The following is a 12670-nucleotide window of genomic DNA, read 5'->3' as shown; positions in this document are numbered from 1 at the left end:
GTCTCCACTTGCTTTAGGCTCATTTGAGCATCTTGTGGCTGGCTGGTGCGTGGGTTTTCTTTTGAATTTTTTTTTTTTTTTTTTTATCTTTTCTTTTATTAAAAATGGTCTTTACATAGACTACTGGGAACAGCTCCAAGCAGAAAGCCCCGTCCTCCAGAGTCTGCTTATAAAAGAGTTCGCAAAAGGGTCAAATATTGACCAATAACGGTTTGGGCGGCGTTTGCATCTCGATTGTGGCTTCGGCAATGTACAGTGGGGCGGGGCGGGGACAGGACTGGAGGCCTCCTTTAGTCAGCTGGTTTGGTGACCAGGGAAAGAGGCTGGGCTTGCAGCACTGCTAAGGCGGCCTGTGGGGAGGGAAGGGCAGCAGGGAAGGAGGGAGGGGAGGTCAGAAGGGCTGTGGGTGGCACCGAGGGAAAGGGGATGGGTCTGGAGAGGAGAGGTGAGGGGCTGCTGAGGCCAGAGGAGGAGGAAGAGGAGGCCTTGCTGGACAGAAAAGCAGCCGAGTGCAGGGCAAGCTGGGCTCGGGCTTCTGGCTTGGTGGTGAGCGAGAGGGGCTGGGCCTGCTCAGAGTGGGTGGCTGCTGGGGCGGCGGGAGAGGCCAGGGCTGCCGAAGGCGTGGCGGGCGAATCCAGCATGCTGCCGTGGGAGGAGGCAGGGCTGTCACAGGGCTTCTCCACAGGCAGGTACTGTACGCAGGGCTTCTTGCTCTTGGAGACCAGGGAACCTGGAAGGGGCAGCAAAGGAACCCATCAGCATCCCCATACAGTCCAGTCCTGGGCAGCAAGAACAGCAGGTGCAAAGCCCAGTATCTGCGCCTGGGAGTGGGGCTGTCTTCACATTGCTGCTGCCCCAGAGCACAGCCAACCTCCTGGCATGTCATATTGAGGTAGGCACGAGCTGCACAGTGCTACACTTGCATCTCCCACAAAGAACGGCCTGCACTAACTGAGCTGCCCTGCCTCATCCACCAGGGACTCATCATGCAGGGAGGATTGTGAGAAGGCACTGGAGGACTGCCTGCACCTGAGTAATTCAGCTCTATCCTCACTACCAAATTAGGCAGACAAACAGCATGAACTATGGCCAGAAGTACAAGCAAACCTGGCATGCGGGATCCTGGGCATGGACTAAGGCAAAGGCCTGGCTTCATTCTGCCAAGGAAACCAGTCTCACTGGAAGGAAAGGGGCTGGGAAGGGCATAGCTTCTTGGCACATGTGTGCAGCTGCTCCCAACATCTTGACGTCACAGGGTGGGATAGGATACAAGTCAAATCATCGACAAAGATATCCAAGGACAGAGCAGAGCATCTTAGCCTCAGGGGACAGCCCCTGCACCCTGCTTTGTCCCACCTCAGTGGTATTTTCAAGGCAGGGTTCTTGGGGTTTTTTTAAAGCAGCCACATTGCTCAGACCAGGTCTGGGTCAGAGCCCTGTCAAAGAAAGGGAGAAGACAGGGTCCTGTCCCCATCTGATGGAGCTACGTGAAGCAGATGCCCTGTCAGGTCATGACATGCGAGGGCTGGTACTCACTCTCGGTGTCCTGGGTCTGCTGCTGGGCAAGTTTCTCTCGCTTCCTCTTCTTCTTTTTCCCCTGGAAAAGGCAACAGCACAGGGTTCAGAACAGTACCAGGGCAGCAACAACTGGCAACCGGGGGAGGAGGGGCAAGCATTGCTATGATCCCCGAGGCTGAGCTGCTGTGTAACACCTGAGAATACTCCCCAGGGCATGTGCCAGGGAGGGGCAGCCTCTGCAGAGACCATGCTTCCCCACCAAGCCTCCCCCCACCCCGGCAGCTTCAACTCACGTAGTTATCCCGCGCAGACCAGGTCGGGTAGAGCTGAGAATGCAGCTGTCGCTCCTTCCGCGCCAGCTCGTAGTACTTGGCTTGTTCTTCCCGGGACAGTGAGTGCCACTAAGGGGAGAAAAGAAGTCAACTGACTGTGAAACCCGGGGGTGGGGAGACAAAACCCACCCTCCCCCTTTCTGCGAGGGGCCCCTGAGTCGTGAGCCTGGGGCGAGCAGCAGCTGCAGCAGGCAGCTCTCGGAAGGCTGAGCTAGGTGCAACTTGGAGCAGCGCTGGCAGCTGCCCACAGCCCTAATGAGTGCAAGGCACAAGGGCCAGGCCTCCAGGCCCACACCACCACCCTGAGGCAGAGCCTGGAAAATTCCCAGGGCCTGGGGACAGGCAGCAAATGGGGGCTCCTGCTCTCAATGAAGCCCCCAGCCACAGCTGGGGAGACCCTCTGCACTGTGCCCCTCTGGCTTGGATCACTCCAGGCAGGTTATTACCAGAGTCCTCAAGGATGCTTTCCATAAGTGAGGAGCCAGTGCTACATCCCTTTCTAGTTCTACCTAGTGTGCTACAGGACAGACCCCCAGCATACCCACAGGAGCAGGGGCTGTGGCTGGGGGTCACTATCTAGCCACACAGCAAGTGGCCTGGGGATGCCAGGGCTGAGCATTCAGCTGGGGGCCCCCTGAGGCATGGTGGTTCCTGGGATCCTCAAGCTCCTCCACACTACAGCCTTGTAAAGGGAGGATGATGTAAATGAGATGATGCCAGCTCCAGCATGCAAAGCACTTGCACATCCTCTGCAGATGCCAGCCAGGCAAGGTCCCCCATGGATGATGGAGAAGCTGGGGGGCAAGCTCCAGGGCAGCTCCGCGGACACCAAAAGCACAGGAGGAGAAGGAGAGCTGGATGCAGGGCAGAATGTGGGAGGCATGGAGGAAAGAGGGACCGAGGAGACAGAGAGAAAGACACTGGTACCCGTCTGCCCAGGATCTGGTTGATGGCTGCACTCTCTTTCAGCGTGCACTCGGCCACCACCTTGGCCCGCATCTCCTTCATATACAGCATGAATGCGTTGAGAGGTTTCTTGATGTGGGGCTTTTTCTCCTCTTCCTTCTTCACAGTGACCGGGGATTTCCTGTGGTAACCAGAGCAGGCGGTAACCACAATGGCCATCACGTTCCAGAGCCAGATCTCAGCCATTGCTCAGGCCCCTGGGGGCATAGTCCCACACCCACTCCCCTCCCCAGCCCTGGGTATTCTGCAGACCTGAACAGTGGGATTTGCTCTTTTCTTCCCAAGGAAACCAGTAAATCTCTTTGCTCTGTAGGACCCAAATGCAACCCTCCCTCCCCCCATCAAAATCCATTACTGTGTGGCCCCAACTCCGTCAGCATCTCTTACAAGATAACTCCCCCTGCCCCACAGATTCCAGGGCATGTCCGCTTTGGCACCCAACCATGCTGCCTCAGCACAGGACGAGATCAGGTTGGTGCAAGGAGGCTGATTTTTCACAAGCGCACACACACACATCCAGGGCATGGTGCCATGGTACAGCTACACTCTGCTTTAATCCCTGCCTCACCCAAACTTTAAGTCAACTGCAGCATTTCTATTTAGGCAGCATTGAAAGAAAGAATCAGGTGGTTCATTATCCTCTCCCTCATTCCTGCTAATCTTTACTCCACAGGTGACAACAACTCTCTCCTTTTTAATGGTCCTGATGTTTCATTAATCAAGTCATCCTTTCTTCTGCAATTCTGCTGTCTGCTAACAGCAAAATTGCTTCTGGTAATCTCTCTCGTTTCATAGTCCTGCTGCCTGTTTTTAGCTATAACTAAAAATCTCAACTCAAGTGTGGTTATAGTAACTCAAGTACACATGAAGTCAGGTGTGGAAATGGCGGACAGGGAAATGTTGGATGCTCTGTCAAGATGCTCAAAAAGACTAGATTCTGTTGTACAAATCTGAATAAGACCTGTGCATCTACCTGTAACGATGACAGAACCAATGAAACAACATCTATGGACTGTTTTTGCCTGATTTGTTGCATTTTTTTAACTTAATGTCTAAGCTCGCAAATCAGTGTACAGTCCATTAAACTAAGATTTGGTTTTTTTGTTTTGATCTTTAACTGAATAATATAGCACTGGGGCCTGCCCATAAGTAAAGCTTCTAGTTTCTCTTTTAACTGGAGAAAAATACGCATTGGGCTATATTTGCTGATGCACTGAGCCATCTGCACCCCTATGTTCATGTGGAGGTGCATATTGTGGGCAAAGGTGTTAGTGTACCTATGTGACAGATGTCCCTGGAGGTGAAAGGCTAGCTGGGCATGTGTCTGTGTAAACATGCATGGGAAATGTCTGTGTGGTAGGGATGGGAGTATGTGTGCATGTTGGTGAAAGCAGGCAGGTACATATGCAAGGCCACATGTACACATGTATTTCTACAGGCAAGCAGGTATGAGTGAGCTTGTGTACATCAGGCTCTCGTCTGGGCACTAGAGTGTGCCTGGAGGGAAAGATATATGGAAATACCTCCGCTGGATTAACTGCATGCACAGAGCTTGCAAAGCAGTTTTGAGGCCAATGTCACCTCTCTGCCATTTGGGGGAGTCCCTGAGAATGGCCTGGTAACAAAATCCTGCCCCAATCCTATACACCATCTGGCAGCTGCAGATACTAGGATTTGGATCTTCTGGAAGCTGACACAACCCTTCCAAACTCATGTGCTTACACATTTTCCAGAAAATCAGATGCTTTTGCAGGAAAAACACTACAATCATTGCATGAAGCGGGAACGGTCGCTTAAAAAGTGGCTGCTTTTACCATGCCTTCTCTTTCTTTTTTTCCCATATGGCTGGGGATTGTGATGCTCCTGTTGGGAGTTAAAGCCAGAGATTTCTAGATAGAGGGTCTTTCCCCTCCACTTAGGATCAGGCTTACTGATTTGGGGTCAGGAAGGAATTTTTTCCCCATGGTCAGATTGATAGGCAGGGTTTGCTCTCCTCTGTAGCAAGGGGCACAGCCTCTGCTTGGGGTCTCTTGAGTGTATATTAACAACCTGCTACAGAAACGGGACATTGGCTGCTGTGGTCCTCCTACTTTCCTTGTGGCAGGTTCGGTGTTATGTCGTGTGTTGTGTCAGGATTGATGATGATTTTATGAAGAGTTTAGATGATAGATTTGTATAGGATGGTTTGGATAGGGCTGATCCTGCCTCAGGCAGGGGGGTTAGACTAGATGACCTCTGGGGTCCCTTTCAGCCCTACCTCTTTCTGATTCTATGAAAAACCACTTTTTAATGGAAAATAGGGCTCATGTTCACCAGTACAGGCCTGTGCGCACGAGGCACTGTAGAAGCCCAACCCTGAAACTCTGCAGTGTACCAAAAGATAGCCAACTGGAGCTGCACTCCTCATGCCCCCCTCTCCTACATCCTTAACTTACGCATTCCCCCCTGGGCTCACGCTGGGCTGTGCAGGTTCCTGCTTCACGATGGGTGAGACAATTGTGGGGTGCGGGATTCCCGAAGGGTGGAGCCCATGTGTGGGAGGTGGCACCATGTGTGGGGAAAATCTGCTGGACATCAGGCTGCGAGTGAGGAGGGAGAGAGCAGGACACACGGGTCAGGAGGAAACACAGCATCAGCCTCAGTGCAGATCTCAGCTACTCTCCCCAGGCCATGCAAACACTCCTCCCGCCCTGTCAGTCCTTCCCCTTGACTCCAACCTACCCTGCCTCTATCAGCACTGCCTCTGAGCATGCCCTAGCTGTGCATGAAGCAACATGATGATCATCCCTTGAGTCATGCCAGGTCTGTGCCTCTACAGTCTAGCTTCTCTGACAAGTGAAATGCATCCCCTGCTCTAGGACCGGCCAGATATGTAAGAACTGCCATGTGCTGTGTCAGATGGCAGGTCCATCTTGCCCAGTCTCCTGTGCCACACTTCAGCAGAGGGTGGATGCTGAAAGGGTGTGACCAGAGTTTGCACCCCCACTTGCAGCCTCTAGCATTTAAGGTCTAGGAAATTCTGACTCAGAGGCTGTGCCCCTCACTCCCGTGCTCAATAGCTACCAATGCCCGTCTCCTCCAAGAACATGTCCAATCCTTTTTTGAATCTGGCTGAACCCTCAGCTCTCTCAACATTTTGTGCCAATGAGTTACACACTTGAATTCCATGCTGAGTGAAAAAGAACTTTTTGTTAGTTTTAAACTTACTACCTACTAAGCTAAGACCACTGCAGGACCTCATGTATAGGCAGCCACCAGCTTGGAGAGAACCTGATTGTGTCCAGAAGGTCCTAAACAAGGTTTCTTGGGATGCAGACACAAATACATTTACACCAAGGGAATTTACTCTGAGGTAAAAGGGGAGCAAATGCAAGATACACAGTGTTTTCTAATGGAAATGCTCCTCTTCTGTGTAGAGGTACACTGATACATCAGTCTGATATCGAATCCGTACTGATATAAAGAAAACTGGCTATATTGGATATCGGCCCAATGAGGCCAATAATTTGGCCAATAAATGCCTGTACTGCTCACAGCCGTAGTGCAGCACTCAGGCAGCAAGGAGCACAGCCAGCAGCGTGGAGAGCTGCCTCCAGGTGTTAAGTCCAGTGTGGTGGAAGGGGAGTGGGAGGGGAGAGGTGGGGGGCAGATCAATGCGCCCTGCGGTGAGGGAGAGGGCAGGGGCAGGGTGGGGGTAGGGGGCCAGAGCCTATGGCTCCTGGGGGAGGAAGAGGGTGCCGCTGCTTGGACCCTGAGAGGGCACAGGGGTGGCGTGCACCACCCCCGGATCTGTGCAGGGCTCTTCTTGGCAGGGGCTGGGCTCAGAGTGGGCGCAGGCAGCACTGGGAGGATGCTGCATCCACTCCAAATTTTGCCACTTTTCCAATCCCAGCACCGCCATCACCAGCCGCCCAGAGCAGCCTGGGCTCAACAACCCGCCTCCACCTGTGCACTGGGAAGTCGGGGCTGTGCTGGACAGCTGGTGGTGGTGACTGTGCTGAGAGCAGAGCACTGGCAAAATCTGGGGTATCCTCCCAGTGCCACTGGCACCCACTCCAAGCCCTGGCCCCGCCAAGAAGAGCCTCACACAGCCACAGCTGCAGCCCGCCCCACCCCACCCAGCACAGATCTGGGGGCACCCCCCCCGCATCATACCCTCCCAGGGTGCAAGCAGCAGTGGGAGCCACCCCTCCCCCCCGCCCGAGCAGTGCCTGCCCCCGCCCCCCACTTGCATCTGCGCCCTTTACGCCCCTTCCCTCCCCCCTCCCCTTCTACCACACTGGAGGCAGCTGTATCAGAAAAATCAGATCAGTATGGGCCGATATGTCTCCTTATATAATCGACTATCAGTATCAGCCCCAAAGCTTACAGGGGATGCCCCAACAAGAGGTCTGGGCAGGAGGGTGCAAATGCTGTTCCATGTGGAGTAAGGCAAAGTGATCAGTATCTCTACTGGTGCACTCCTACTTCTGTGTCTACTTGCTTCTGAGGAAGCCAGAAGTCAAATAACCCTGGTGTAGTAGTTGTGCTTCCACTACCACTTCAATTTTGTTCCCAGGATCAATTTGCTCAGCGCAAGCTGGCTCTGCCCCCAAGTGGCCTCGCACTGTAACAGCACCTGCTTTGGGCAGCCAGTTTGGGGGAACTAAAGGCAAGGTAGATTTGCATCCTAATGACTAACTTAGGTATCATATAGACATGTGGTTTCTCCTGGGAGAGTTGCTGCTCTCCCAGGAGAAACCATGAGAGTGTACAGATGTTCAGGCTTTTTCTCCCGAAGTAAAAATGGCCATTCCAGGAGAAAAATAACCTGGGCAGCAACCAGGGTTAAACCACTCCTAGGAGAATGTCTCCTGAGCGCGCAAATGTCTACACAGAGATCCACAAGTTTTCATAAGCTGGGGCGGATTTCATCAGATGCTGTGACGGGACCACAGGAAGCAGAACTTCTGAACAGAAAGCAGTGATCAGAATTCAAAGGGTTGGGAAGGAAAGGGGAAGGAGAAAGGAGGAAGAACTGACTGTAGAGTAAATATTGCAGATCAAATCCATGATAAATTAATCCACAGTATGTGTGTCCACACCCGTGGATGGAGCCCTCTGCCCTGGTCCCTATTCTCAGCACAAATGTATTGCCCAGCAGAGCCCGGAAGTGTAGCACCAGAATTAGGTTTTGTCTCCTCCTATCTCTAATCCTAATCCCAGATGAGTCCTGCCCCTGTCAACAGCCCTTCTTCCTACCCCAATACCCACCTGGACATGGAGGCATTCATTGCCAGGGCAGGGTAGGGATGCCGGAACCCCCCAGCAGGGATGGAGTACACTGGCTGTCCTTGCCTACAAACAAAACACAAGGTCCCATGACATAGAGGACATGCTCTCCTCTGCTTCCATCGCAAAGGTGTGTCTTTCACAGCATCTCAACTAAACCAGAGCTATGTGCCTATCATGCTTGGACTGTAAGCACTCCGGGGCAAAGGCTGCCTTTACATTGTAGGTTTATACAGTGCCTAGCATGACAACATCCTGGTCCAGGACTGAGGCTCCTGTGTGCTCAATCATACACAAATAAGCTACTATTATAATTAGCGGTGACAATTCAAACAGAAATTCAGACTCATCACTATGTCTGAGGAATACCAGTCTTCCATCTCATGAGTCACTCCCTGGGAAAGGCACAAATCTTTCTAGTAAATCCACTGAGTATTTGGAATGAAAACCAACTAAAGAAGTGGGCTTATCAAGAAACTTGGTCCTTTTTTGACTTCATGGTCTGAACCCAGGACACTTCCCAGATATCCTACAGAGCTAAGGCTCAGGGAACAAAATGTGGTAAGGCATGGCAATGCAGCCAAGTGCCTCACATGACCCTCTTCTGTCTGGCAGCCACACAATAAAGAGGAATATTACAAAATCCTAGGGTGCCTTTAAGTATCAGTGTATTAGGCCCAGAAACGGAAGTGCACAGAACGAGATGGCAAAATCTACCAAGGACGTGGTTCTTTTAGATGATGGATTCTGGAGAGGGCTGTGGGGAAGCTCACAGGGGATACCCCATCCGAGAGGTCTGGGCAGGAGGGTGCAAACACTGTTCCATGTGGAGTAAGGCAAAGTGATGTGCTTTACAAAGAAAATGGAATGCAAGTTCTGGGGGTTGGAACTGACTCGACTTGGGCCTTGGCTTCACTGTGAGCAACAACAAGGAGCTCTGCTCCTTGTGCAGTCATGGTCTGAAATGCCACTGGGCTCTGGATGGGTCTGCAACAGGATGAGCTATGCTAGCCTCAGAGAAACCAGTGGTGTGGCCTCCTCTGGGTACTTACTGTGGCACAAGCCAGCCCAGCGGGTGAGGGATCTGTCCCACGGCCCCTGGTGACAGCGGGTAGTAAGGAGACAGCTCTGAAGGGTGAGGTGGGCGTGGGATTCCTGTGCCAGAATGGGGGTAAAAAAAAGAAGCAGGCATTAATCACAGCCCCAGCAATCTTCAGTGCCCCTTTGAGAAGGCTCATAGCCTTCCCCGAGACATGGCCTCTGTATCTGTTTATCAGGAGTATGTGAAGCCTTTGCAGAGGAGTTCAAGATTTCTTTTTGGTGCTCTGATGATTTCAACTTTGTAGAGACCCCCGGGGCAATGCTGAAGGCATTCCCACCCCAGGGACCACCCAAGCCCGAAACATGCCAGGAAGACAAGCAAGAGCCCCTGCACAACTGGGGATCCTACTGTCTTTGAGCCCAGCTCAGCTGACAAGGCTGCCTCCCTACTCGGCACCAAAAGACCTTCTCCCAAGGTCTGGGCTGGTATATCCAGCCCAATGCTCCCTTCCCCATCACCACAGGCAGAACTGTCCCTCCCAGTGCTGAGGTTCAGGGGACTGTGAGGAGGTCTGGATTCAAAAGCTGAGGCTGGAGCAGCACTAAAGTAATGAGCAACCATCCTTGAAGGGCTTTTCCTATCCCTGCTAGTGGCACCTTAGTTAGCTCCCCTTTCTCTCACACCCTGGGCCTGGGGTCTGGTCAGAGACTCTTCTCCCCCATCTGCCATATGCACAGGCTGGCAGCTGTGCCAACCTGGGCTCACCTGTCTTTGGATCGATCTCTGGCGAGAGGTGGGCAGGTGGAGAGCCTGGGGAGAAGCGGTCATTGCTGTAAGTGAGGAGCGGCGTCAGTGGGTGGACATGGTGTGGGTGCTGGACGACAGGCACCTTGTTCGACTGTGGGAGAGAGGAGGGGGAGTCATTTGGTGCTTGAAGGAACCAAAGCCCCCAGAGGAGGGACCTGCGGGCACCAGGGCCAGAAGAAACTCACAGGCACCTGAAGCATTAGAATGGGGGTATTCAAATGCACCCATGTCCCATGCTCAGAAGCCACTTTCTTGGCTTAGCATAGAGACCTGAGGGGTAAGTGACTGGTTGGACAGCCAGGGGTACCTGTAAGAAGTAGCCACATGCAAACAGTCCCCCACCCACGCTGAGCAGGACAGGCTGGAGCAGGACCAAGCATCCAAGTACTCACCAAGTGTGCGGGCGATGGTGACCGGCTATCCTTCAGCGTCGCGCCAGCCGGGACATCGAGCAGCGGCCACTTCATCTGCAGGTACTGCAAGAGACCCAGACACTAGCAGGGTGGCACCACCACTCGGGGAGGGGAAGGGGCACCCCTTGGCCCCACTGCTCTCCCCCAGAGCTTCTTAGCTCATTACCATGCTCATATAGAAAGGTGTGTGCCCCCAGCTCAGGTCACTAGTGTCCAGAATACAAGCATCAGGAGTTGGCTAGGGACCCCCAGGCTGCTGGGGAAGTGTCACAGGGTCTCACACATAAGGAACAGGCACTGAGAGAAGTGGGAGGGAGAATACATGCATCTCCACCCAGGGGCTACCCTCCAAAAATGGGCAGTGGCCTCAGCAAAACCATCCCCTCGTGGGACATGTGAATTTGGACATGGGGGCTGCTCTTAGCTGCATGCCCCTCTTCCTTAACTGACCACCACCCACTCACCACCACCTTGTGCCTGCCATAAGCTGTTGTCCAGCACCCCCTGGCAGATCATGGCAGAGAGACAGCAGACCACAGCCATGCTGCTGCTGCTGTCCCAAGAGCCAGCCATTCCCACAGCTGAAAGTCAGCCTGCAAATTCACCCCCATCTTGTCACCAGCATGGCAGAACCTTTCCACGGCCACTGCACTGTACAGAGAGGGTCTGGCACAGACACCTGGTTTCTCCTGTTTTATTGCCTTTTACAGCCTGAGGTAACTTTGTGCAGCTTTGATCCTGACCAGCCCTCCCCTCCTCTGGCACAGGGCTCAATGCCCTGATCTGCTCCAAGGGAACCTTCTCTCAGCCTGAAGAGAACAGCACCACGGCCTCTGGCTCGCTCACCCACCTCCCAACCCTCCTCTCCATTTGCAGGGTCCCCAGAGGGTGATGGCAATGACACTCTGGTTCTGTGTGTCCTTCAAGGGACAATTTCTAGCTTTGCCAGCCCCAAACTCCCAGCTGCAATCTGCCCCCATCCCACCAGCATCATGAATTTGGCTTTAACACAGTGATGATCTTTTTAGATATGCTTCTGCAGCCTGGTCTCTGCTCCATGCATTCTAGGTTTAAGGCTGGAGTAAGGCCCTCTTTTTTTCCCAGGCAGAAGGGCTACAAACTTGTACAAAGAGCACTGGGGGGCGAGGGGGAAGGAAGGGTAAAAATCCTGATGCATTCATGTGATTCCAGCACCAGGGGTTTTAAAAGGAAGCAAATACCGAAAGACATTCACTAAAAGGAGGAGAGTGGCACTGAGTCCCTGAAGGCCCAGGGCTCATAGTGGGGTCCCAGAACTGTCCTTGCAGGGTGTTCCTCCTCCAGCTGCGAACAGTCACCCAGTTCCCTTGGCAAAAGCACAGCAATGAACCAAAGCCCTTTCCGGGATCCCTTCCAAGCCCCGGCACAGAGCACTGCCTGCTGAGCAGCTCCCAAGGGCTGGCAGCTGCTGACACTCCAGGGTGGCGGGTGTCCAGCTGTTCGGGGCCAGCCCTGCCAGGAGGCACCGACTGTCATGCAGCAAGCACTCGAAGGGCAAGGGGGCCAGGATGAGCCAGGATCCACGTACCTCTTGCAGCACACCTCAGTATGGCACTGGGGCATGGCCTTGCCCTTCTCTGCCAAAGATGCCACCTGTTCTCTGTACAGAGACCTCTCTTCCTCCCCCTCCCACTCTTTTCTTCTGGTGGCCTCCAACCTCACAGCAATACGTTTCCCTCTTCCTGCACGCTCACACCCTTAATTTCAGCCATGTGATGCCCAGAGAGACCTGGGCCCATTACCCCTGCCCCGGGTCTAGTCTGTCTGTGGCAGCCAGCACTGTGAGGGGGACAGTGTGGGTGCTGGGATGGAGCATGTGAATGGGCTGCAGGAGCTGGGAGCCTGTTGCGAATCAGTGGATAGCACAGACATGCGTGTAGACAGGGTTAGGCCAGCCAGACCCAAATGGGAGTGGAAGTCCACCCTCTCCACCATTTCCTGATGTCTGTCCAAGAAGCCCTACTACCCTCCCAGTTTGCCCCCATAGCATGGCCAACCCCCTCTATCCACCCAGCTGGACAGCACTCATCAGTGTCTTGCAGTGTCAAAGCTGGTGGCAGTGCTGTGTGTGGGGACATGGTGAGACCAGGGCTAACCTGCCAGAGCCATATGGTGAGCATTGCTCTAGGGTCACTGTGAAACAAAGCGAGGGGACATGGGGGGCTTGTCTCACCTATCTGAGCTGTAACATGGAAGAAGTGGGGCTCTGGGGTGGGAAGACAACACAACAGAGGAGCTGAATGCTGGTGCCTAGCAGCAGTTGTGCTCATGCTCCACCCCAG

General features: G+C 53.5%; 1 protein-coding gene across 2 annotated transcripts in view; it reads right to left on the bottom strand.

The window, feature by feature from the left end:
• Positions 1-66: 66 nt before the first annotated feature.
• TCF7L1 (transcription factor 7 like 1) overlaps positions 67-12670 on the bottom strand; it is a 76262-nt gene continuing 63658 nt past the window's right edge. For both annotated transcript variants that reach the window (XM_090055479.1, XM_090055480.1), the window contains 9 exons: positions 10329-10412; positions 9895-10027; positions 9140-9242; positions 8070-8153; positions 5252-5395; positions 2778-2937; positions 1812-1919; positions 1537-1597; positions 67-730 (listed from right to left, as the gene is read on the bottom strand). In XM_090055479.1, the coding sequence (XP_089911605.1) occupies positions 291-730; positions 1537-1597; positions 1812-1919; positions 2778-2937; positions 5252-5395; positions 8070-8153; positions 9140-9242; positions 9895-10027; positions 10329-10412 (1317 nt within the window). In that variant the 3' untranslated portion in view covers positions 67-290. The remainder of the gene's footprint in view (positions 731-1536; positions 1598-1811; positions 1920-2777; positions 2938-5251; positions 5396-8069; positions 8154-9139; positions 9243-9894; positions 10028-10328; positions 10413-12670) is intronic.

Source organism: Crocodylus siamensis, chromosome 6 (genome assembly GCF_052110815.1).
Source record: "Crocodylus siamensis isolate JL-2025a chromosome 6, ASM5211081v1, whole genome shotgun sequence".
NCBI classification, from domain to species: domain Eukaryota; kingdom Metazoa; phylum Chordata; order Crocodylia; family Crocodylidae; genus Crocodylus; species Crocodylus siamensis.
Note: the sequence above shows the minus strand (reverse complement) of the source record. Positions and strands in the feature narration are given on the sequence as shown.